At 43.4% G+C, this 27,062-nt stretch overlaps 1 protein-coding gene across 6 annotated transcripts in view; it reads right to left on the reverse strand.

The window, feature by feature from the left end:
* The window catches only part of IQSEC3 (IQ motif and Sec7 domain ArfGEF 3), a 100,657-nt gene that overhangs the window by 28,459 nt on the left and 45,136 nt on the right, over window positions 1–27,062 (reverse strand). For 4 of the 6 annotated variants that reach the window (XM_015865756.2, XM_015865782.2, XM_015865773.2 and 1 more), the window contains exons 3-4: window positions 11,838–12,126; window positions 4,410–5,503 (exon numbers count right to left, since the gene is read on the reverse strand). In XM_015865756.2, the coding sequence (XP_015721242.1) occupies window positions 4,410–5,503; window positions 11,838–12,126 (1,383 nt within the window). The remainder of the gene's footprint in view (window positions 1–4,409; window positions 5,504–11,837; window positions 12,127–27,062) is intronic. The other 2 variants (XM_032445420.1, XM_032445422.1) reach the window with 1 other exon arrangement.

Raw genomic sequence — 27,062 nt, forward strand, 5'->3', positions numbered from 1 at the left:
TCTTGCTGCTCACCAGTGACATTCTTCTGTCATCCCTCTGCTTCAGGATCAAAATCTGTTGCACAGTACCTACCCCAGCTTAGCTTGTTTAGGGTGCCTAAATATGACCCTTTGCTACCATGTTGGGAAGCTGGGGTTACACCTTGTATAGAACAGACAATTGCAAAGGGAAAAAGGTGACTGTGAAGAGACTTAGGAGGCACTGCTTCCATGGGCTATGGGCAAATGAGGCTCAAGACAGAGATGGGGATAACCAAAGATGGGGCACTTTTTTCCTGTAAATAAAAATTCATTCTCCTCTTAATGCGTTTTACTGTTTGGCGTTGAGTGACATTTCTTCCTTCCTCACTTGAGTCTGCTGCTGGCTGCCTGAATAGAAATCCCATTCTCATATTTGCATTATCCCTTCCTCCACTTCCCCCACCCGTAGCTGTGTTGTTCTTCTCTTCTCTATTGATTTCCCCCCTCAGGCAGAAATCTGCAAGTGTGGGTGGATGAGAGCATGCACCTGGAGAATGCCTTGTCAGAGCTGGGAGAGAGCTGTATGCAGCTCCAAAAACAGAGCACAGAGAGTTTTTCTCCCCCACTGACTGTGAGTCCCCTCTGAGATCAGGCTGGGTGTGAGTGAGCCCAGCTGCCTGTCTGTGGGAGTGCTTTTCTGCACAGTGGTGTGACAGCATCTGTGCACACATCTTGGAGGGCACGGGGGGGTACTGTGTGCCTTTACACGTGTTCATGTGTGTGTATATACCCTGTATATGCATATTTCTCTTGCAACATACATTTTCCTAGGAGACCATAGTGTCAACACATTTTGCCTTTCTCCTTATATATCCTATAAGCATACAAGCTTCTGTACAACCTGGCAGCAGATTTAAGTCTATGGTGGTGCCTGTCCCACAGTACACACTGAATTAGTTCTTACGTGTGCATCGTGTAGGAGATTTTCTTCCTAGACCTTGGACTGTGCCACTGAAGAGCCTCAGTCATGATGCACTCTTGCAGAGGGGAACTCATGCAATGTGGAAGATTTCCATGTTCCTTTCATTCTCTGAGCTGGTGAACAGGGAAAGGTAGCATCCTCATGAAGGAGAGGAAAGGAAAACATACTTCCACCATTAACCCAAATCCAGGGATCTCTGTCAAGGCTCGAGGGCCAGGTTTGCTCAGGCTGTTTTCTGGGGTGAGGCAAGGATAGGATGAGATCTCCAAGCACGTGAATGCATGATATGCACAGGCACAGAGTGTGACACTATCAGGTGGTGAAGGATGTGGGTGAGCAACATATGTCTAGTTATAAGGGGATTGGCACTCAGGAGAATGGCCTGCTCCCTACAGAGGCCTCACGGTATACTAACAGAAGTTGGGTTGGATATATTTCTGCTTACTCTGTCATGTCACAAGGAAAACATCCTGGGCAGGGTGGCATTGTCAGGAAGAGTGTCTGGGAGAACAAGCCAGTCCATTAAATTTATGAATAGGAGAGATGCAAGATCTGACATTGAAAACCTAGAACTTGTTAAAGGAGAAGCAGCAGTTCTATATCATCATACAGATCTCCAGCTTCACCTCTGAAGAGCACAGGCAAATTTCTAGCTAAATGCAAGGGCTAAATAGCCAAGTCAAGATAAGCAACAGAGATTCAGAAAATGGATCTCCATGTGCATATTTTAGTCTTTGGGCCAATGTAATGTTCAAGGTAAAACGTCAGTCACTGATGTGACTCCAAAGACACTGGACTGACTTTGGATTAGTTTCAGAAGAGATGGGAGCTGGACGTGCCAGGAAAATGCAGTTATAATACGGACTGGCATAGACATGCAGATTTCAGAAGGGATGGAACACACAAAGCAAGAGGATGTAGAATAAGACAGTCCAGCTCTGACAGCCCTCTTTCACTGCATGGACTAAATCTCAAATATAAATGAACACAGCTATTTCACCAACAGCAGCCTTACATCAGCTTTTCCCAGGATTCAAGCTGTTCCCCACAAAATCCTAGTAATGACACAGCATCTCTGCCACTGAACACCTGTATAAGTATCTCATATACTGCAGCACATGGCTTTTACCAGATGTGCAGCAAGCAGCTCCATTTCTTTCTCTCCTGAGCTCAGTCCTTGCTATTTTCCCCAGTATTTCAGGGGTGTTAAGCATGGCCAACAAATGCTGTGGGATTCCTCACGTCCTGCTGGCTTTCCCTCTGCCCACACAGCCAGCTGCCCACACACACTGAGTTATTACAGAAGTGCTGCATAATAAAGTACTCTCCGTTCCAGGGATTCCACCCCCTCACTGTGGAGGGGGGGAAGGAGAAAGTGCCACAACAGTGCAGGATCAGTCTGTTCCCAGGGGCCTGCTCCAAGCCAGAACTTACAGAAAAGCAGTGCAGGGCCAGACAGACTATGGCAGATGGTGCTAGCAATTGGAGGCTTCCAAGTCTTGGTCCAGTGGAGCAGCCAGCACATATATGTCCATGCACATACTCACAGCCTCAGCTCCATGCACTGTGGGTCAGTGAGTGCATCACACACCCTACAACAGTAAACCACCTCCTTGGCAGGGAGACCAACAATCAAATAATTGCACTAAGCTGAATGAGCATGAACCCCCTTGCCACCCCTTGGGTTATGGTACGTTACAGTGTTACAAGAGGAGCTATGTGTCCCTTAGTTCCTTCTCATAGAATTAAAAAAATAGAAAATGCTCTGCTTCCCAGAGCTAAGTCCATTCCCTTTCTCCCTACCCTCCAATGTTTTGTCTAGAAAACTGAGCCTCACAGGTTACTGGCACAATGTTTTACCAACTAGTTTCAAGGCAGCAGGGGAGGACTGGCCAGGAAGTTGTGTTTCAAAGCACCGTGGTGTTACTCAGTTTTTGATCCCACAGAGACATTCAAGATGCAGGAAACTCAGGTCACTAAATGAAGAATGGCAAAGCTGCCCCAGAAGACCTGGTGTTGTTAATCTGTCACATGAATGTGTGCCAGGCAGACTGGGGGAGGCAGACAGGCTGGGAAAAAACACTTTCACTCCTTCTTTATGATCACATCAGGACTCGTGTCAGCTCTGCATGAACCAAAGGAAAACACATTGGGTATAAGAACTGCCAAACACGACTGAAAATACTGAAACACTTGGTTTGCAGAGATGTCAACCTTGTGTCCTCCTCCAGAAGGACACCAATCCCAACATAAATACCACAACATCTTCGTGGAGCTGGAACTATGTCATAATCAGCCCCCATCTGTGTGCCTGGTGCCCACCTTCTCTTATTCCAGCCTTCTCACATCCATTGGGCAAATGTGTGCTGCCAGAGCCTGACTTTGATATATACATGTGAACCCACCTGTTCACAATCTACTGAGCAGAGTTAATAAAATGTCCTCCTTGGCTCTCTATGTGTCCCAAGTTTATCTGCTCTTATAGAACCTCAGTTCTGGATGTGCTCTGCAGCCAGCACTAAAAGCCTTTCAACCACATTCCTGCCTTCTGGGGTCTACAGTCTCTGTACTACACATATTTAATCCTTGTCTGCACAAAACTTCTGTCCACAACGGCATAAACTTCAGTCCTTGCTCTGACCATGAGGCTCACGATAATGTGTGGCAAAACATTCTGCTTGTATGAGTGCATTATGTTCCCAGTACCTTCATCTGGGATTCAAATGGAAACCAAGACAGCATGAGATAAAATCCCACTATTTCTCATGGGCTGTTTTGATGAGAAATGTCTCATCAAAAGACAACAAGCAAATCTAAAGCTTCTTATTAGAGCTCAGCTGCTTGCTGTCAATCTAAAATATGCATTTGACCCCTTGAGTTCACCCCTTCTGACTGTACTCTCTGAGCCACTCTGCTTTACTTTCACATCTAAGGCCTTTTCATAGGATATCAGATTCAGATGTATGAGAGACTGAGATGACTAAACCTGTTCTATTAAGACAAAAAAATAAAAAAAAAATTAAAAAAAAAATCTACCCCAAAAAAACAGAAGGAAAACAACAGCCAGAACACTCACACCAGGTTAGCTAAGCTCAGCTCTACTTTTCTTTCTCCTTGGAAATGTTCCAAGTTACGTATATAAGACTGTTCTTACATCCCCAGATATGCTTCTGCCTTTTCAACAGGTTGTGGCATGATCTCAAATGGACTGAAATTGGGATCTAAGGTTCATAATTCAGGACAGCATTGTTCTTTGATTGAGGAGAAGATCAGCATAGCACTTGAGAAAATTTAGGGAAAAAGCCATTGAGTGGACAACCCATGGTCTAAATCTGATACTGAGAGGGTCATACCCTTGAGTATGAAGAACTTCCCTAGAGACAGATCTAGACCTAGAGCTTGTCTCCATCTATTCTTGTGAGGCATTAAACAGTTTAGGAAACACAAAAGATGAAGAGGCACTTACATATTAAAGAGATTCAGCCCAATGCGGTAGAGGCGTTTTCTCATGGTGTCTGTGGAAAGTGTGGGGGACTTGCAGCTAGCTGGGTTCTCACAATGGTACCGTGGGAGGCTGAGGATCATGGCTTGCAGTGCTTCTTTTGAGGACACCTCAGAGGCTGACTTTGCTGAAGTGGAGGTGCTGCTGCTGCTCAGCTGCTCTGAGTTGTCTGCATTCTCAGATTCAGAGCCTTTGCTTTGCCCCGTCTCGTTGTTAGCATCAAACTGGAGCTTCTGCACTGCCATCTGCCCAGGCTCCTCGTTGCTGTCCCCCATGCCATTAGTGCTAATATTCACTTCAGTGAAAGTGTGGCTGTTCTGGAGAGCTTCTGTCTCAGGTAAGCCCTCTGGGGCAGCCTGTGGTTCACTGTCTTCTCCCTCCCCTTCTCCTGGGCTTTCTTCAGACTTGGAGGCTTGAGAGAGCCCAGCCTGGGCATTGCCGCTCAGACAGTTTGCCATGGACACCGAGGTAGACGATGAGACAGAGATATTCTTATTGTCAATCTGGACCGTGACATCTCGAAAAGCCATCATGAGAGTGCTGCTGCTCTTAGGTAGGGTATCTGGCAGAAGCCCTTCCTCCTTCTCCTTCTCCTGCAGCTCAGATTCTAAGTCTTGATTTGGTTGCATTGAACTGGCACTGAAGGTCTCTCTTATCTGGTATGAGCCCCCATCCTGCAGTGAGCACATGGTCTTCAAGCTCCAGGTGCTCAGAGCATCATCAATAGACTTGGCCAGGGACTGAACTTGTTCCGTGAAGGAGTCCTCCAGCTCAGTCAGTGCTCCACTGATTGTGGCTGGCAAAGATGGGGACCTCACCAACGGGATGCCCACAAAGTTGTACCCCTCTACTAGGGCTTTCTCAGCAGAGAAGCTCTCAGAGTTCTGGACCCGGACTTTCCTCAGAGAGATGCGGCGTGGCATGCGGCTCTCCAGCAGTGAGTTGCGGATCTTCTCAAAGTTCTTGCTGAGCTGATATTGTCGGAAAGCTGTTTGGATGGTGCAGGCTGCCCTGCGAGATACCAGGTGACCCCCGTATTTGTGCTCTAGCATTTCAATCTGAAAGACATACAAAGAAGAGGTTATTTTTTCTTAATTGACTTCTGATGGCTTTATATGACCCTAGTTGCTATACTGATTAATCTGTAATGACTGTCAGAAGTACTTTTTACACAGAATTAACATTCTTCTGCATTGCTGTGCCCTCAGTACCACCAGAAGGCCTTCCTTTAGACATGACCAGTTGAAACATCAGTACTGTGAGTTTCTTTACACCTGTAGCATGACCACGCCTCCTCCTAAAGTCCCTCCCACACAAGCTGGAACCAGGAGGCACCCCTCCTTTGCATTTCCACTTCTGGCAGCATGATTAAACAGACAATTCCAGAAATGTGTCTTCTTGCTCAGCAGCGCTTTGGTAGTTATAATAGAATGGCCCGTGTTGGAAGGTACCTTAAAGATCATCTAGTTCCAGCCTCCTGCCATGGGCAGGGTTGCCACCCACAGGATCAGGCTGCTCAGGGCCCCACCCAGCCTGGGCCTGAGCGTCTCTAGGGATGGGGCAAACACAGCTTGGTATCCCTCCTTTTTATAAGCTCCCTTTCAGTATGGGAAGCGTGCAATGAGGTCTCCTCAGAGCCTCCTCCAAGGTGGACAAGCCCAGCTCCCTCAGCCTTTCATGTTAGGAGAGATGCTCCTGTTCTCTGATAATCTCTGTGGTCTTCCTCTGGACCCGCTCCAACAGCACCACATCTTTCTTGCACTGGGAGCCCCAGGCCTGGACGTGGCACAAAGACCATCACTTTAGCAATGTCGAGGATTTTCCCTTTGTTCAGAGTGCTTCTAAACTCCTCCCATCCTTATTCACCTTAGGAAATACTGACAGGAGCAAGAAGAAACCATTCAGAATAAGGAAAGAAAAACTGACTTCTAAATGCAGAAAATGCTGTCTTGGTCATAGCTAGCAGGAAGTATCCATTTCCACAGAAGTCAGTAGAGCTTGTGTTTGTTCTGTGTCTTTTAGCAAGCTCTCTGAATCCCAAAGTGTCTTCCCTTCTGGTCTCTGAGCTTTTCAGGCATTAACCAGAAGTAAAATGAAAACAGCTCAAGAAGAGAAAGACCATCAAGTTTGAAAGGTAAGAAATTCTGACTATAGACATTGAGACATGACATTAAGAACAAGCGGCAGCAGGATTTTCTCCTTCCTGAACAGGTAATAACACACACACGTGTGAATACATACACACACAGCCAAGTGGTACCCCAGCAGGCTTCAAAAAAGCAAGTATGTATGTTCTTTTCCATAGTCTAGTATTTGTAATTCCGAGTATTGCCCTCCCTCTTGTTCTGCTGCTGGGCCTTCACAAACATGCTGCAGGGGAATGTCTGCTTTCTTGGTTCCAGGGAATAACTGAGAGCTGACAAGTGGGGCGATGTGAAGATGATGATGAATGATGGGACTGGAGAAAAAAAAGGATGAATTCAAACTGCTTTCACTGAAGTCTTGTCTGAATGATTAATTGAACTCTACATTGTCTATGCTTGATAGTGCAGAACACAGGTGTAGACTGTAGTATATACATGTGAGTGTGCACATGTGGAAGAGCCCACCAAAGGTGAAGTGCTGGGCTGGGAGCACTGGTAAATTCAGTCTTGAATTAACAGAGGATTGGCTACATCATTCATGTGGTGAGTATCCTTAAACCCAGAAACACACTGCTGTCCCTCAAGGTATGCCTTGCTGGCCCATTATTCACAGGGTGAAGGACTGAGCTGCCAGAAAACCTAAGTTTAAGTGCTAAGGCAGAATGAGGTGTGAGCCCCAGCTTCCAGAGACATGTGATGTAAACTGCTTCTTCTTTTCCATTTTTTAAAAACACTATGTAAATTGTGGATAAAACCATCAGTGAGTGAACTGGATACAAGGGGAGGTCTGGAATGATAGCTGTGAGAAGTACAAATCACACATCTTTCCAGTATTAACTCCTTTAAATGCAGGAGATGATTATAAGATTTTGGGAGATGACAGGAAGAGACAAATAGCATAAGCCCAGTCATTCTGCTCCTCTGCTGGTATCCTGGCTGCTGGAGTATGAATTGCAAGCCTTGCCTGCCTACTTCCACCCCATCACTCCAGGCAGCAATAAGTCTGGGTACCCTGCTGCACTAGATGAAAGACTGACATTTCTTGGAGAGAGCAGAGAGATAACATCCTTTCATATTCTCCCCCTTGAAAATGAAGAAGGGATCCTTTGCCTCGTGCTTGTTTTTTGTTTGTCTTGCTGCTGAATTCACATCTGCCCAAGGAAATCATCAAAGCCCAGCACTGGCAAATTCTAACAATTTGCTCAGCAATAGGGTCAGTAGAGGCAGCTGGATCAGAGCTCTGCTTATCCCTAATTTAAAGAATGTTGGCCTATTATTTGCCCTGCTGCCTTCCCAGAACAGACCTATAGAACTGGTGCTAAAAATCAGCTACACAAAGATCATGGATTCAGGTTCATTTACTACAAGACGTATCAGTTTGGATAAAAAAGGTCTCTGCTTATCCCCAGAATTCATTTAATATGGCAAGAAAGAGGAATACAGGGACAAGAAGATATTCTTTGTAGTCAGTAGAAGGGTTCTGCTATGCTCTCTGACCTTATTTCCAAAATGACCATCTTAAATCCCATCATCAATCCAGCACTCCTGCCACATCTCTTCAAGTAGCTTGTTTCTTTGTCTCCAGGAGGAAGCCTCACGTAGATAAACGGATATTTAACCTATAACTTGCACACACCAAATCCAGAGAGTTACTGCTGACAACTGACCTTAAGCACTTCATATAACCATCTGGTTAATCAAAATGTATAGCTAATTGTGTTGAGAGGGAAAGAGGAACAAATGGGAGAGACAGACACAGCTATCTGAGGAACAGAATAATAGTAAGATACAAAATAAAGCAGAAGCAAGAGCCTTATAATTACCTAGGTTTCCAAGGAGGTGACAGCCATTCTGAAAATGTGAAATTCGTGTGCTCTGATCTTATTAGAGTCTAGGACAAGATGTCACTGCTGATCTGAAGTAAAAGGCCAATTTCTCTCATGCAAGGACAGTTCCCAAAAAGACAGACTTTAATAACCATTAAGCAGAGAGATCCTTCTAACAATCTGAAGGAATGATGCAAACTGTCAGTACCTGGACAAAACAATCATGAGATTTTTGCAGTCCATTATCTCAGCCTTCTCAAAGAACTAAGGCATTACAGAACAGAACAACATGTAAAGTGAGAGCACTCCCAACATAGTCTGTTCTCCAGTTTGTACCAGGAGCACAAGGGCAGGTTCTGCAAGTGGTCATACAGTCAGTCCTAACAGCAAGGGGCATCTTACAGTGTTCTGCAGCTGGCATAACAAGGGCTCCGAGACGTGAGATGACTAAGTGTGTCTAAAGGATGTGTGAGATGGCAAAGCCAGAACCAGCAGGCCCATAAACCAGTGCCCTCCCCTCCCCACTGGAGTGGGTCTTGGTCTTTTTCCCTTTGATGTAGCCCAGCCATTTACGGTTTACTGATGTCTGAGACATTCACATTTGCTACCAGGGCAAGCAAATTGACACTCCAGAGGAATTAAAGATTTCACACAGCTCTTGGTCTGTTTTCTTCCTCTCAAAAGGAAGAAAGGGCATCCATTAGCACACCCCAGCAGTCACAGGTAATGGAGATGTATGTCTGGCTTGCTGAAGGAACTTTCCCTGCCCATTTAAGAGGCCAGCCATGATTGGCCACCTCTCACTCCTAATAAACCCTATGAATCACAAGTAATTGCCTACTTAAATATATTCTTCTCTGGGGAATTATCTGACAGCCAAAGCCAAAGAAGGGAAAAGCAAGAGAAGGGTAAGGGGGATTTCAAAGTATAATTAGCTTAATAAATTTCTGGGCCTCAACATGAAAACTCAGTCTGAGCAATTCAGGCCTTGTGGCTGAATTACAAATGGCTGGGAAATATCCATGACCATGAGAGACTGCACACGAAGGGAGCTTAATAAAGTCAGCCTAAGGCAAACTGAAGTGTCAGGCCTGGATATGGCAAAAGAGTTGAGGTATGTACCCCATGCTTTTGTTGCCCAGAGATATAAAAACAGAAGTCTACCGGGATGCTCTCAGTTGTCACTAGTTTTCCAACCAGGTAGCCACTGAGAAAGGCTACATGCCACCACCTTAGCAAGAAGAGAATCAGACACATTCCCTATCGTTCCTTCTTAACATCTCTCCCTCCCACCAAACTCTCACAATGAAATGACATTACTACAAAGGCCATGTGTGAATGGGATATTTTCCTTCATACATGAGACATCTGCCAGACCTTCTGCACAGAAAGCTCTTTGTGATCTTCATTTTCCCTACTGTGTGGCAGAGTACAAACTTAGGGGAACTTACCAACCCTCTAGCTTAATACTGAGGAGCAGTGACTGGTAGATGAACTGTATCTCCAAGCCATTCAGATGAGGTTTTGTGCTGCCCTCCTTCTTCTGCAGCACTCAGTCCTCTCCCAAAAGCAAAATACGAGTTCAACTGCACTGCGAGGCTAAAAATGCCTTCTTCCACCTGTTTGTAATGCATGTTAATAGAACTCACACTAAGAAAATTTGTGCTATCACTAGGAAACTACTGAAACAGTGCTGTGACACGTAATGTAATTCTTGTTCCTATTCAAGAGAACTACTTGACAAGTAGGTTGATAGGAAACCTATGAAACTGCTTACTACAGAGTGTAAGAATGTATGTAAGATTCCTCTCCATGGAAATTTCCCCTTCCAGAGCAGGAAGTAGTTCACTGAAATCATCCATCAGGCCTGGAGAACCATATATATTCTAATCCCCCTCTGCTGTAGGAAAAATGGTTTTACCTATGAGACAGGCAAGGTTCCTGCAAGGTCAGTACTGCAAGGCATCAGAATTTAATGAACAAGCAGCTAACATGTTTCTCTGTCTCACATGCATCCAGGGCAGGTCTGGCCTCTGCTGCAACAACAGCGATGGGACAAAATGACCTTAAAGCTAAAATAACAGAGGGCAGACACTCCCAAAAACAAAAGCAGAGCAACTCTAGGACATAGAGGAGGTTAAGCCCATATATAGCAGTCAAGATCTGGCCCACCCTGAGGATAGGTCACATCAGTTTGTAAAGCCAGTTAATTAGTCTCCCTTGTTTCTTTTACCAGCAGTGAAGCAAGAATTCTGGATATGCAGTATTTGAGAAAAACAAAGAAAAAGAGCCAAGGCTTCTTTTCTGTTCAGGAATTTAGTGGCCCTTGATCTGAAATGCCTGTTTGGGACAGCAGCAATGCCTTGAGGGAAGTGGCAGAGAGATGTCCCAGAAACAGCAGTTTCTTCTATGGGAACCTCATTAGCTGAGACCCTTCATCTGCAGTAGCACAGCTCCCACTGAATTTTCCCATTGAATGTAATATGGACAGTATCACTAGCTCTTGTTTGTCCTGTCCATCTCACATCCTGCAGGGTCCGTATATTACACAGCCTCTGGCTGAGCTGACAATCCAGAGAAAAGTCAGAAATGATTCTTTAGGTTTTTGCTTTGCACAACATCTCTCCTGGGCTGTAAACTGCAGAGACATGGGGTGGTGAGGGCACATTTCCACCTCATTGCCTTTGAGTGAAGAGGCCAGCTGCTATTAGCCCCTGTCCCACTACAGCTGTTTGAGAACCCCATTGGGAAACGCAAATAAAGATGGGTAGACTGTGCTCTGAAGTTAATCTGTAGTCTCGGGCACAGGAGAAAAGGTTTGAAACTTCCAAAACTGAATCACTGTCTCAGTCTGATAAACCTCCCTGCCTCTTCAGCATCCTGAAGGCAGTGATATGCTAACACAGTGGTACGCGCTGTGCAGGACACCTCCTGAATAAACCTCACCTCCCCTGTGAGCTCATGATGTAAAGAGACTAACATGAAAGTGCACACGGGGCCTGCCCAGGTTGATCCAAGAGGGTCAGATGGCTCTTGGAGACCTCTCCCATGAGGGAGGCTTTTAGTGACTATCATTTGCAGGGAGGCCTACAGGGACTGTGTGCTTTTGTGCAGGCAGAGTCTCTGGATGCCTCACTCCTCAACTGCCTACAGTCTATCTCTAAACCTATGGTCGCACCCGAGTGCCTTTTTGGAACAGCGTACAGCAGGCTCGGGTGAAAGACTATTGCAGTCAGAGGTGGGGAAGTTACTTCCTCCATCAGCCCCACACAGCCAAAAGGCCAGGCCTGCTCAGGCTGGATGAAAGCTCTAAGCGAACATGAGGCTGAAGTATTTGCAGAAACATGGGCACACCACAGTGTGAACACAGCCCCTCCCACCCCATCCCCTTCTCCCACAGCCTGAGGAGGAAGCCTCTGTACCTGTTTATTCTTTAGGTCAAGGGAGAGCTCATAATCGGAGGCAGCTGCATGGGAACACGAAGCCGTCCCTTTGCTGCGCTGCACTCTCACTGGGGAGCCCGTGTGGTGGAGGCTCGCCTTCTGCACCAGAGGGGAACACCCCGCTGCCTGCTCTTCTTGGAGCTCCTCATGCTGGGCTTTTAGCGTCTGGGTGTCGGACCTGCCTTCCTGGCCACTCTGTCTGCCGGCCTCCTTCGGATCCTCCGTTTCACACCCGGCTTTCTTGCTTGTGGAACCGCTGGGATCATCACTGTGAACAAAACGCAACGTTTCTCTTTTTTATTTGATTTTTTTTTCTTTTTTTTTTTTTAATTATTATTATCATTATCATTATTATTATTTGTACTGTTTGTGGTTACGTTTATTATTGTTCGCTAAGCTCTTTCACTGATCTACATTTTAAATGTTGAGGGAGCCTGGGCTGTAAAGGCTGTCTCTGGGGATGGAGAATCCCGCAGTCTCATCTGCTTTGGAGCCTGGTTCCCATGGATCCAGATAGCCCCTGGATTTTCTACGGGCAATGTGGGAAATGATGTAAGGACAGCTGAATGCTGCAGATTTTCCAGAGAAACAGTGTCAAAGTATGGAGTGCTGAGAGCATAAAGATACAACAGAGCCAGCCAGCCAGCCCTGAGGTCCTGAACCTTTCAAGCAACTCTGCAACACAGCCACAGCGGGCTGCAGAACTTCCATAAAATAAGTCCTTTCTTTCTGACCCACAGGACAGTGCTGTGCCACTGAGAGCTTGAAGATAAAGCAAAACACTCTTTTCTCCTGTCAGTCACAGCAGTAATTGTATGAAACCAGGGCTCAAAACTGTGAGCTCTAAGGGAGTTGATGTGTTGCATTGAAAAGGGTGGGATTCACATCCATCCAATCCATTGAAGTGCTGAGGAAGTCTGTTGTTAACCTCTCTTGCCAAATGTTTTCTGAAACCATCCAATTTCAAACAAGACTTTGAGGGGCTGCTTGAACTATGGGAGTGTTTGTTGCCACATCCTTCCAGTGGCTACAGATGAATCATTTATGATTTCCCAGAGAGTCCAGGCCAGTCCGCATGGACTCAGCTCTGCTGCATAGTGTACACTGGATGCAGCTCCACTCCTTTCCAAGGGATGAGTATTTAGATGATGGCAGCATTGAGTTTGGAAATAACTGCTTCAGAACCGATGCATTTAATTCAATTGAAGTCAAAGTTGTGTACTGCCTCCCGTATTTAAACACCATTATGTTCTTTAATTCACTTCTAAACAGTATTTCTTTCTCTTGGATTTGCTACATATGTGATCAATTCTACTGTTATCTGGTTATCAAATTATTTTATGATTAGTGTTGATGTCAGAACAAAATCAGATAAATTAGCTGCAAATATCATCTTCTGTAGTGCTCAATCTACTTACAAGCATTTTAGACTCATTTTCAAAAGTGCTGAGCACTCTTAAGAGCCTGGGTCTTCTAAATAGACCTGGGTTCTCCATCTGCTAAGCACAGGATGACTTTTAAATACTTAGCAGTACTTTGAAATGAAATTTGTTATCTTCACTGGCATTTTAACAATTAAAATTTAGACATGCTTCTGTAGTTTCTGAATGGACTCTAAATTTGATGAGTCAAACACAATGCCACAACTTCAGAACTAAGAAAGTAGAGCTTAAAGATAGAAAGCTTCTACTTTCATACACGTTTGTAATCAGCAGCCAGATTTAAAAATTAAATTTAAAGAAACCAATGTCTTGCATTAATTCTATGTAAACAACTTTGTCTAAGAACATTAAAATGACATAGCTGTTCATTCGTCAATCAGGGAATACCTTCATTAAAATGAGGCATAAAACTACATGTAAACTAAATTCAGGTTTTTAACTCTTTCTGTTTTATGTCTTTCCACATTCCAAAAAAACATTAAAGACTTCTCCTTTATGGCTTTCACTGTGACACTTTCATTGGAAGCCTCAGTTCTGCCCACTCTCCTTTTAACCAGCAGTGTAGAAATGTTTTTATCCTCAGCTAAAGGGATGACCAGGTGAACACAGATTTGATCATGCTTTCTTTGCAGTGCATGACAAAAAACTCACAACTATTTTAGTGGGAACTGAACTGTGTCCTACAAAGCAATTTCAGCTAGAGTCACAAGCTCTGATTCAGTGAGCCACATATCCCAAATTGCTTTGCTGAGTCAAGGCCACAGTTCAGAGCGTGCTGTCTTTAGGGCAGGTCAAAGCCTGAGGCAGTGAGATAAATAGCTAGCAGAATTCTCTGGGAGCATGAACGGGCTATAAATGCCAGCAAACATTCCGTGACATGATGATCTTCTAAACACTCACATATTTAGATATAAGGAGGCAGTTTTTCACACAGAGGATGGTGACACACAGGAACAGGTTGCCCAAGGAGGCTGTGGATGCCCCATCCCTGGAGGCATTCAAGGCCAGGCTGGATGTGGCTCTGGGCAGCCTGCTCTGGTGGTTGACAACCCTGCACAAAGCAGGGGGTTGAAACTGGATGATCATTGTGGTCCTTTCCAACCCAGGCCATTCTATGATTCTATTATTTGCTTAGCCATATTTTCTGAGTGCCTCCACTGATAAATATGAAGTGTGTGCATGAGATTTTGGAGCATTCAGGCCCATGGCTGTGTGAAGTTGTATGTCACCTCTACCATCATTGCTTTGTGAGGCCATATGTCACCTTTAGTGTATGCTACCCACTTGGTTTTCTGTTGCACACAGAGTACAAGTAACATTCATAGAAACAGGATATCCTGTATGCATAGCTAATACAGAGGGGGAAAATAAAAGTAAGCTTTATAGAATCACGGAATAATCTGGGCTGGAAGAGAAGTTGGGAAGTCTCTGCTTCACGTTCTGCTCAAAGCAGGGCCGTGTTCAAAGGCAGGTGTGATCAGAAGCCCTCTTTACTCTCATTAGACTTTCCAGGTATTCTTCATGACAAAGAGGCGCACTAAGATTGCAACCACTAAGTGCACATATTCAGTTACAAGTATGTGAGAAGCACTACCAACCTCAGTGTTCCCGCTTACACTACATAACTGAAGCCCCTCAAGATACTTTGCTAGGATGAGAGTATAAACTAACGACACATACACACATAATCTTGTCTTCTTCCATGCATGCTCTGAGTCTAGTGAATACACTCATACAGAATGCATTACACTTATGCATGGAATTTTCTGAGGGTCAAAACTCGGTCAAACCAAAATCAGATTCCACTGAAGCACTCAAAGGCATTTTTTAGCTAGATATTTTTGTGCTAAATATAAACTTTTTAACCCCCTGCTGGTTTGGAGGTTGCACTGTTCAGAAAGCAATAGCTTTCTGAAGTGGGAATAATGTCTGAATATTTTTTTTAATTTTTTTTTTTTTTTTTTTTTTTTTTTGTGGCGAAAAAAATAATAGAAATGTCTGAACCATTTTTACTCAGTGGGAAAAGGAGCTCCAAAATACCAGACAATCCTTCATCACCTTCAGACAGGAGACCAAACCTGGAACATTTCAACCTGATCTGGCAAAAATCAGTGATGTATAAGCAATAGTTTGTTTAGTCACCTCTAAATGCCAGCTCTGTAGCCGTAGGGGTCCTCTTACTGCCCTTTATTTCTCTTGGGTTTACACCCAGCATCAGTCTGTTTCTGCAGAAATGCCCTGGGAAGCCTAACTGCTGTTGTCCCCTAGCAGTAGATGAAGTTCCGACACCTCTAAAGATCCAGACTAATATAGCAATGAAATACAAGCTAAAACCTTAATGATCTTACCTTTTCCCGCTGTCCTGCATGACACAGTTGATTTGCATTGGTAGAGCAGTTATGTTAAGAAATGAAGGCTCATGGGCTATTATAGTCACAGTAACAACAAGAAACAAAACAAGACAAAACAAAAAAAGAGAAAAATAAAGTAGGGAAGGGAAGACACTACAGTATGGTAGATCTCTGGAAAAAATGTGCAATTAAGTAAATTTCCAGGATTCCTTGCCCAGTAAGAAATCAAACACTCTGGCTGTGTGATGAAGGGGAGGAATGGTGTGATTGCACATTGTTTCTTAGATTAGACAACTTTTCTAATCACGTGTAATAATTAAAAGTTCCCCACAGAGTCTAAGGTGTGAATCCCAATGGCCTGGCCAAACTCCAACTATGTTAATTTAGTTCTGTATCCCACCATCACCCCTGCAGTTTCAACTGTAATCGATGCTCTTTACTTGGTGTTTTAAAGTATCACATTCTGCTGTCTGTCACATTTTTTGCAATTACTCTTTCATGATAGATGAAACAATTTTCTGCTCACGATGCAATCAGGTAGGGAAGGTTTGTAATGCCTTTGAATTCTGTTTGATCTGAAGTGCTAATATTACTGTAAATCACTTGCAATCACATAATAGAGGAAGACTGAAAGAAACAGATGTTCTGTTCTTCCTAGATGTTCCTGTATGACTTTTTTGACCCATAGCAACTAGCTCAGTTATTATTACAAATAGATATCATTGACTTAAGAAATCTTCCCTCCTTTTGCACTGCAGACTTGTCTACTCCTGCTGCCATCAGAAACCAGTTTGCTGACAAAGATGGCGACTATGGACAATCCAATTTAGGTCTTAAATGAAATGCAGTAGCCAGTCTAGCATAAGGCATATATCAAAACAAGGGTATCAAGGTTCTCATCTGAATCTTAGTGTTTGTATCAAGAAAGTAGGTTAGTAAATAAGCTCTGAGAGTTCAACTGGATACCCATATATATTTTTATCAAGTCTAGAGCATGCAAATGAGATTTCTGGGATTTAGCTTCTATGTAGATGTTTCTAAGGAAGGTTTTTCACAAGAAGTACACTGTGGAGAGATACTAGATATAAAATCAGTGATATGAACCCAAAATCAGTGATAAGAACCCAAAATCAGTGATAACAGACTGTTAAGCCAGAGGGGTCCACCAGCCCATTTCTAGTAGTATCAGCTCTCCATGTCTGAATAGAGCTTTGTATTGTCCTCTGTCCTGGGAGAGATCTGACTGCTTTTCAGTTCTCAGAGATGGGAAGATACAAACGTACACTTCCTTGCATTCTCCTCACTAGCTCCTTGCTGTGGGGAACATACATTTCCAGCTTGATAAGGATCTGCACTTCAAACTGCCAGTTTGGGAGCTGAACCATGGTCATTAACTGGGTCCTGTTTGTCAAGTTTAAACATTCCCATACTTTAGAAAGAAGATGCAACCTGTTGTCTCCATGTTTCAAGACAATTTTAAGCTAAACCCCCATGCAGGAGCACAGAAGCTGGATGATTCAAATGTTACATTCCATTGCCCTTGCTGACAAGTACAAGAATCAGTACATGGTAATTTTCAGTGATCTCATAAAGATATTTACAGGGTAGCTGAGTGACTGAATGGGACTGTAGGGCCAGGAGCACTTCTCAAGGACAGTAATGTTAGACCTGTAAGAAACTAAATCTGAGCTTTCTCACTGACTACTCCGTAGCTACACAGCTCCTGTGTGGTCAAGGCACAAATGGCATCTCTTTGCTCCTGCTGTCCCACCTACAAGAAGAAAAAACACTGCAGATAGATAAGAACAATAACAGAATAACCAAAATAGCAGTGCCTCTCCTGAACTTGCATAGAGACATAAGAAATCAGTCACCCAATAAAAGGATGCTCAGATGCCCTGTTGGCAGGTACAGCGGTGATCAAACAAACAACCAGTTAATTGAATTGAAGAAAAATATGGCTGTGAGGTGTTAGAAAAGTACTACCGAGGCTGATCTCACCTCTTCTTTGTGTCTCTGTGTCACTCAGTGAGAAGATCACATTTCTGTTTCATATGTATAACTTACCAAACACCTTCATGGTAGCCAAGGTTGTTGCACAGGAACTGTACCCTTTAACTGAGGCAAAGACTACATAGACTACTTGTGAAGGACTGCAAAAATTTATGAGTCCATCGCTAAGATTTTTATGATCATCAGTTGGTTATTGCATATTTGCTGCTCTGAAGTGCTGCAAGTGCTTAGTATTATCAGACCTGAGAGCCATAAGAGACTTCAAACTTCCAGAGATGTCAGAATAAAATCCCCTAGATAGTACCATATGGAGAATTAGAAAAAGAGGTCAGTAGCAAATGCCAAGAAAGGAGAGTCCAGACCTCAAGTCAGCAACAATATTTCTTCACTTTGTCTTAAGACACATCAGTGTCTCCCCTGTCCTCTTTCCTCTCCCTGCTCAGGAGAAAGAAAATAAAACAAAAAAGGAGAAAAAAAACAACCAACTGCTGAGTTAGCGGGGTCCAAAGTGCCTTTTCAGTTTACTTCATTTCAGTGTTCCCTGAGGATACCCATAACATATGGTGAATGGGTTGATCAGAATTCAATGAAAAATGGCTGAGACAGGCTTGATAATATATTATGGGATCTTTTCAAGGTTCAGAGATTTCTGACATGCTGGGTGCCTGAGTGCAGAAGAATTGCTTCTGATTTGCTTTTAAGTTCAGGTTTTAGGGTGACTTGGAGGCAATGCTCTTTGGGAACATGCTGGAAATGATGGAAGGCAGAAGTGTCTCCTGCCAGAGAGGCAGGGAACTTGGAACTTGATCTTGGCAAATCATCCACTGCCAGCCGAGCTGCAGCTTTCTCAGTCTCCCCCAACAGAGGCCAAAATAGGAACAAGATTCTGATTTTGTCTACATTCACGTAACACCTTGCAAAGCAGTGGCAACAAGCCATCTTCTCACACTAGTTTTACCCAAGAGGAATTAATGATAATTAACCAAGCTCATTACCCATCCCAGAATATATTACTTCTTTCATAAAAAGTCTGGCACGCACACCTGTAAAATGGATTTGACAGTACAGTACGGTTAATATACTGGAAATGAATTAAATTCAACATCTTTTAGCACAGGCTGAAAAAGGCAAAGTATTTTTAACACTGCTTAAAGTGGTTTTAGTGAGATGTATATTAAGCAGATGGAAAATGTAATAATACTAAAAAATGTCTCCAAATCCCACAGGGTCCAACATGCCAAAAGCAGAGCTTCCATTTCATATTCGATAATTAAACATGATACCCACATACTGTGTAACTCTCACTTTATTGTGTTGTTTTGTCTGCTGCTGCAGAATAGTACTGTAGCGGCCAAACTTTCCTGATGCACTTCCCATTGTGCAAACATGATTGTGCAGGTATCCATCTGAGCTGGCTGCCTGTCTGAGAGCCAGGATCTCCATGGCTAAATTCAGCCACCTGAGTACTAGTATTTCTGTTTGTTCATGGAGGAGACAGGCTCCTGCAGAGGATGACTTGGAAGAGCAAAGACTGCTCGAACTGAATGAGAAGTGGTGAGAAGACCCAGACCAAGGCTGCAGACTCTGCAAGATGGACTGGGAAGAGGTCCTACAGCCTGTCACTGCAGAGGGTTTACTTGTCATTGCCTCAAACAGGGCACCTGTGTTTATCACTGAGGTGTGAAAAGCACTAAGTGGAGAGTGAAAGCACAGGAGGCCCCTGTCCTGCATGGTTTAATTACTTTTGCTTTAACCTCAGACCTCTCTTGCCTCTGCAATGTTTGGTAAACACGACCTTTTAGAGGAGGAAAAAACAGATGGCATCCTGCATTAGTGTAACTGCCCGCTCAGCACCCCGGGAAAGAGAAACTTGGCTTCTCAGCAGCAGTCTTTCTGCCACTTCGACTCAGATCTCTTGGCTCCTCATCCCTAAGGCAGGTTTAAACATCACTGAATTCGCTGACAAAAGCCTGCCGGTGCAATCATGCAGAAGATAGAATTTTACTGCTAAAATGAGATGAATTCAGGGCTGGGAGACAGGAGAGCCTCTACAAGGGATGGCAACCTTGCATATCCCCTCAGCCCATTGCTCTCCTATTTCAGCTACCTGAGATCTGGGTCAGAGACACACCTCTACTGATTTATAGACCTAGGTAAGGGCTTCTGTGGTCTTCTTTTTCCACCTGTTGTTGCAGAGCATGGGTTGGAATGAACCTCTGGGTTCTTTTCTAAGGGACTGGAGACATTGATTATTGAAGGCAGTGAGGGAGCTACTTCACAAGAAGAACTTTGTGTAACACAGACACATTTTGTAAATATTCTCAAATATATCAGCTTTTTATTTATTTATATGTTTGTTTTTTTTCTTGTGGTCACTGCAGCCTAGTAAAAAGCTACTATTTGTATAAGACCAAAGAGGAGAAAGCCCAGTCTTCCTCAACACAGAGAGTAACAGACTCAGATCACCATCCTCAATACAGTCAAAACAACATTCATTGAATTTAGGAAATCAGATCTGATCCAGTGTGTTAATGTCCCAAGCAAGTTTAGACCTAGGGCTTTGGGTTGGCCTATGGCTGAAGGCCAGGATGGAAACAGCATGGTTACAATTCCTTCCTCCTTTCTCCCATCCAGTGGCTACCACCACAGCCTTGTGCAGTAAGCCCCACTTTTCCATGTTGTAACCTACATTCTCACTGATGCTTCCTTCACATCCTGATCCACTCCATGCAACTTCTCTTTCTAGAGAGAAATTTCTATTCTAGAGATGTATTTCTACATCTTGGCATTCTTATTTGGAAAACAGTATCTTAGCAACTTGCTCATCCGGTCACATGAGCTCAGATTCCTCCAGGGCCACTTCAGCTTTTCCTCCTTTTCAGGAATGAAAATGTTTTCTATGCCTATGCTTTGTACTCAGACATGAATCTTATTGGACAAGATCACTAAGAAAAATAGGACTTTGACACATCCAGTGCTATTGTGTTGTTGAGCAGAACCACGACTGGTAATGAATGCCATTGCATCAACAAACTCAGACCCTCCATAAGTCAATGGAGGATCTACCTTTAAAAATACGATATATTTTTAGAATAACTCATAACATGCTTATTAGATCCAGATGTGCTATAACAGCATAGCAATAGTTTTCACAGTGCAACTCTTCACCATCCTTTTTTTTCTTTTTTTTTTCTTTTTTTTTTTTCTTTTCACATCTTGATTTACCACTCTCACATTAGTGTATTGTGAGAAATTGCAGGCATCTGTTATTTTCTGCAGTCACACTAGAAGCGATGTGCAGAAGAGTAAATGTGCAGAAATGTGTACATACAGAAACCTACCCTCATCTTCCCTCATTCCCCAAAAGCTCAGATAAGAGAGAGAACAGTCAACTCAGATAGACAGGCAAAAATAACATCAGCACAACCTGTTTACGTGAAAGCTGCAACACACCAGTTAGGAACATAAAAAAGGTTACACACAGATCTTGTCACTGGGCACATGGAGTTCCCTGTAGTATGATGATACAAAATATATATATGGGAAGAACTAAATTACTAAGAAAAGATTATTAGAAATTGCTAGAGCACACTTCCAATCTGTGTGGCCAGAATTAGGTACTTCAGTCTAGAATGCAAACAGTCTGATTTACAGTCATACAAATTGGCCCTTTAGTTTACACCTCACCATAATGAACTTTGCGCAGACTTGACAGCTCTGAAGACCACAACCATTTGGTATGGACTAAATAACCTATATATCATCTTGGTGACCTGCCTCCAAATACCCAGAAGATAAAGCTGTAGTTTCACAGGAAGTGGGACTTAAATCTATAAAATTAACAGCATTTCTACTTCATCTTAAATACAGTATTAGCAGTTCGTAAGAAAGGGCAAAATCTTGCTGTCTTACTCTCTAATGTTGTCATCCTCAGTACCCTCATTAGACATCTTAGGAACTTTCCTCTAACCATGAGTCATAAAATCATAGAATAGCTTATCTTGGAAGGAATTTCCTCTCTGTCTCTCTCCTCATTTTCCCCTCCACACTAACTTTCCATTTAGCTGATACAATGGCAGGTTATCCTGTAGAGCAATGAAAGTGTGGAAGGCTTTAGGAAATGGGCTAGGCATTTCCATTACTAGAATATCTATGGGTAGGAATCAGTCAGTTCCTCTCTACACATAGAGTCCTCCTTCTTGCCACTTATATCCCATCCTCTGCTCCTTTGACCTCACTAGCATCATTCAATAATACTGCATTTCACTTTCTAGGTTCCATCCAGCTTCTACATCCACAAATTCAAAATGGAGGATGGGGGGGATTTTGGCACACGAATCTCGCTTGGTCTGAGTTCCTGTTTACATCTTGATGCTTTTTATCAGGATGGTCTTTTCTCACAGAAGAAAGAGGTAGACCTCAGCACTTCTGCAGTGCTTCTAAACAGGCAGGATGACAGTCCCAAAAATATGCCATCTTTTTTTACTCCTTCTCCTTCAGCTATCCAGATAGCTGCAGAACCCAAAGAAAGAGGCTTTAGCAGTTGTACAATGTGTTCTCCTTCAGCATCTCAGACTTCTCAGTTCTTCCTAAAGAATGTGAAAGCTTGCCAGGCAGAAGAAAGAACGTGGGAACACAGGCGTGTGTTTGATGGGGGGGTTGGTCATGGAGCTGGTCAGAAGATCAACCTGCATAGGAGTGAGTTAGTATTGCAGAGCACAGAAAAAACAACAGGCCTTTGGATTGACACCACGCTGCAAGAAACTGTGTGATAAACGGCCAGAACTTCATTGCTGTTGCTGCCAAAGAATGTTGGCATGAACAGGGATATTTCTGATTTATCTCCTGTTCCTATGTTCTTGTTCCCTTCTTTTTCTTCTTTCATTTATGCCTTTTTTTTTTTTTTTAACTTCCTGCTTTTTCTGCTACCTTCTCATCTGTCATTCTCTTTGTGTAGTGTGTTTACCATTGTTCTTCCTTTCAGTAGCTCTACTTTCATTCTTGGGCTTAATCTGTCTTCCTTTCTTTGTTCAATGGCTTTTTTTTCCCCCCATCCCTTTGCCAAATTCTCTGCCTTGTAAGCCACGAAGAAGTGTGTGGACAGAGGGTCCACAGAAACCACATGCTGAGTTCAACAGGATACACCTCAGTGCACAAAAGATCTGTAAGTTTAGCAGTGGGGATAGGATCTTGACTGATGCAGATCAGGTCAGTTGATAGCAGTAGGGGATTACAATGAATGGCGTTAGCTCCAGCGCAGTCCATCTGCTATTACTTTATCAACCGTCTGTGACCATTTTTCAGTGCTAGACACAGGACTATTTCCAAAGAAGCCATCACTTCTTCTCAAGCAGCTTTGTGGCATTATCAAACCAGAAGTACAGAATACAGAAACTGTTAATGTTGCATTCCACTGGTCCTGAGAAGTTGTCATGTTATGGACAGAGAATTCTTTGCAATGCAGGGCAGAGAAGATGATGTTCACCTGCAAGTCATGAGCGCATCACCTAGAATTAAAGCAATAAATTGTTCTAAACAGCTAGTGAAGGACTCTCACTACTGTGTGGTTTGGCTGTGATCAACTCTGTTTTACTGACATTACCACTCTTTTTGGCCCAGAAAATGGGAAGTGTTTCATGTGGGAGAAGAGTAGTTGATTGCAACTCTGTATTCCCCTAAGGCAGGATTCACGGAGGTAATAGAAGCAACAGGGATGAAGAAAGGATTGGAAGGACGCGTGACCATAGAATGTCTGGATACAGCCTCAGGCCCTCAGTAAATGTGTCTGAAAGTTATACTTCCAGCTTCTAAACACAATACTTTGGCATCTGGATAGAGAGCTGGTGTCTGGATAGGGAACTAGGAGATATGGTTTCGTGGTTTTCTGTAGGTATGAAAAAGGGAGGACAGTTGGACTAGATGATCTTGTAGGTCCTTTCCAACCTTGTGATTCTATGATTCTACTTCAGACTGTTTTCATTTGACCTCTTTCTCCTGCCATCTTCTTTAAGAAAGGTGTTGACAGAGGTCAGACAAATAAACCAATGTGATAGGAATGCTCCAGCTGCTGTAAGAGATGTTTTTTGAAGAGCCCACCTAGACCTCACTGTGCCTCCTCACCTTCATGTTCTCCATATTTGCCTGCAAGTGGCTGCGTCAGCTGTTTGAGACAAGAATCAGAGAAATGCCTGTGTGGAAGATAGTGTGAAAATGTTCAGTCCTGCTAGATCTGCATCTGAAAATCACCTCCTGTTTCCTTGGATGCTTCCAGAAAGAGCAGAATTGCCAACTATATTTCCCTGCAAGAGATTCCCAATGTTGTTGGTAACTATGATGTTAGGGATGTTCTCTGAAACATTTCTTGGTTATAATTGTGTTTTCATATTTCCCCTAAATCTACATGCACTAACTACCCTTGTGCTTCTGGAATTATGTTTCTGCAAAGCAATTAATACTGCTGGTCATGCTTGTATAAAACACCCATAAAAGCTTAGAAAGAGTTCCAGCCTGAATCTAGATATAACTCCTGACCCACATCTCTGTGTTAGACTGAAATAAAAACTCAGGCAACTGTGATCCTGGGGAATATTTATGTGAACTTTGCTGACCCATCCCTGCCTGCTTGAAGCATCTCCACAAACTCCAACTGTAATATCTTGAACAGAGGATTATTAAGTCTACAGGGAGGAAAGAATAAGAAGTAGATGAGCTGTTAAGAAGCAGAAAAAAATCCTCCCTTCATGCCTGTGACCTCAATAAGGAAAAGAAATGAGAAAAGAAGCACAAACCGGATGTGCTAACAAAGCAGAAATGTTGCTCAAACTCCTCCTGTGTATTTTCAAAAACAGTGCTGTGGAGAGCTTCAGCTGGAATGAAATTCAGACAGAAGAGCTTTGCATATAAATTCTCTCATCTTCAGAGCACACAAGCAACAGTCCATGGGTATGGAGGCTTCCTTGTCACAGGCATGTCCAGGTGCTGTAAGCCTGACTTGAAGTGCTCACTATTAAGAATCAGAGGATAATTCAGCCTCCACGATCCACTAATTCTGGGAGCTTTCACTTGACACTGCAAGCTGGGGGGCAATTAGTCAGAGTTATTGTGCTGTTTTGTGTGATAGGTTATAGATTTGATTTGGTATAGACTAGAATCATTATCGTGCTTCACACCTGGGCCACAGCCACTGAGTGCTTCTGAGCTGAAATGAAGCACTGACCTCCAGGTTATACACCTAATATCTTGCCTGCAATCCTAAGCCAGAAAGGCTCATTTCCCATTTCATAAACTGGATTTGCATTCTTTCTGATGAGGTCAATCTTTCACAGGTTCAGACACAATGTTGTGCAGCTCAGCTGTTTTCCTGTAATGCTTTAAGGGTGGTGGATACTGGTGGAAAATTATCATTATCCCCCCCACCCCGAGATGCTTTGGTGGTATTTTAAAAGAAGAATTAACTTGGAGAGCAGTTCAATTCCCATAAAATTAATGGCCCTTGATCTTAAGGGTTACTGCAGTCACAAGCTGAACAGTGTTGTGGCTTTCTCAGGAGGTTCTGATTAGCAGTGCATTTAGCATGGCCCAGGCTGCAGCAGAGGGGAGCTAAAGAGGGACATGATGCTGTGACTTGTGCAGTGGATAATATTCATGGCTCTTTTGTGCCCGTGCCTTCTAGAAATACTTCATAGGATACGGAATCAATGCATGTTCTGTCTCTGAACAGTGAGTTCAGGTAAAGACATATGAAGAGTCAGAAACAGAAGTAAAACAAATCAGATCTTGTTTATAACCATGTGTTGTTGTTTTTTAAGGTGTAGCTTACTGTGATGCAGCTCAGAATGCTGTGAGAAGAGAAGTCTTAGGGCTTGATTTCAAAGAACTGTCTAAAATCTGCCCATCCACTTTTCACACTCCCACATGCAGCAGTGGAGCAACGAGTAAAAAGGGCCTCTTCCAGCAAAAAGAGATATTTCCATTTGAATACTTTGGTAACAGTCAAAACAGGACAATAGGGAGTTTCATCAGAACTGCAGGGAAGGATGACTTGGAGATGCATCCAACGATTTTCATGTCTCCTTACCACTAATTGGTGCTGTGATGCCAAGCAGTAACCAATCCGTAACAGCAACTAATTCCGAAGGCTCTTTAGAAATGAGTACACAGCTGTTTGAAGTTTAAACTATATTGAGTTACAATTTAATTGGATCATAATCATGAAGCAAACACTTGCCAGTTGTGCTGATTGTGTTTCAGCCCTGAACTAAGCAACACTATCCGTACTGAAAAGTTATATCTCATGAGAAAACCTTTTGTACAAATGTGAGCAGAGCAATGCGAGCAGAGCCTGCCCAACTTTTCCATAAATGTTTCAGATCCCAGCTCTTGTTCAAACCCCTGATCTCCTCTCCCTAGGAAGACTATGCCTCCTTTCCTTAAAAGTAGGTCGGGTCTCACCAGTACTTCTATCAGATAGCAAGTACCATACTTCTCCCACAAATACAGGTGGAACATCACTCCTTCCCAAAGAATTTTCTGAGGTCTGATACTGCCCTTCAGACAATTAGATCCCATCTCATCACCTGGATGGGATCTGAGAATAATTCAAACTTCCAGTGCAGTCCCCATGTCTATTGCCCAAGCAGACCTGCCCCAAGCACTTATGTTTTATGTAAAACATTTCCCATACTGGAGCAGAGGTGATTTTTCTGCTTATTTCCTATTTGGCACCACAGGCAAGTCAGAGGCAGGTACCAAAAACCCTGTGAAAGGCAACTGAATGAATGTACTCTTCCCTCTAATTGTGACTCCACCATTTCCTCTCATTACACTAATAGAAACAAATCTTTCTCGTCTCAGCACTATTATCTCACACAAAAGCAAATGGTATGTAATCCTGTTAGAGCTGGGCTGCTGCTGGACACATTTTAAAGCCATTGTTAAGGGACACTGGTCTCCACTGTGTGAGACTGGGAGAAGTGGCAAATGCAATTACGAGGCTATTCAAATGCTTAGAATGAAACCTTGCCACTAACAGGCAGAAGCCAGTGAGAAAAAGAGAAGTTGCTTTATGAAATTATAGGGTATAGCTTAATAACAGTTTAATCAGCACCTCAGCAAAGGTGAGCTCCTACTGTGCTTTCATGGACTCTCCTCATTCCCCTCAGCCTGATCATTGGCATCTCTAGTGGAAGGCCCAGTCTGAAAGATGGGTTATGATCATGAAGCCAGTGGTGCACGGGTCCACTGCAAAAAATGGTTGTCCATGCCCAGTGTTTGCACAATACTTTGAAACAGAGAGGCCTTAAGCAGAGCTTGGTGACAGCAATCTTCCTGCTGCTGCCACCACCTCACACTGTAGTTTGTCTCTGGGCTTCCCAGGGTGGACTCTGGCTTTCACATCT

The sequence above is a fragment of the Coturnix japonica genome, chromosome 1, assembly GCF_001577835.2.
Source record: "Coturnix japonica isolate 7356 chromosome 1, Coturnix japonica 2.1, whole genome shotgun sequence".
In the NCBI taxonomy this organism is placed as follows: Eukaryota; Metazoa; Chordata; class Aves; order Galliformes; family Phasianidae; genus Coturnix; species Coturnix japonica.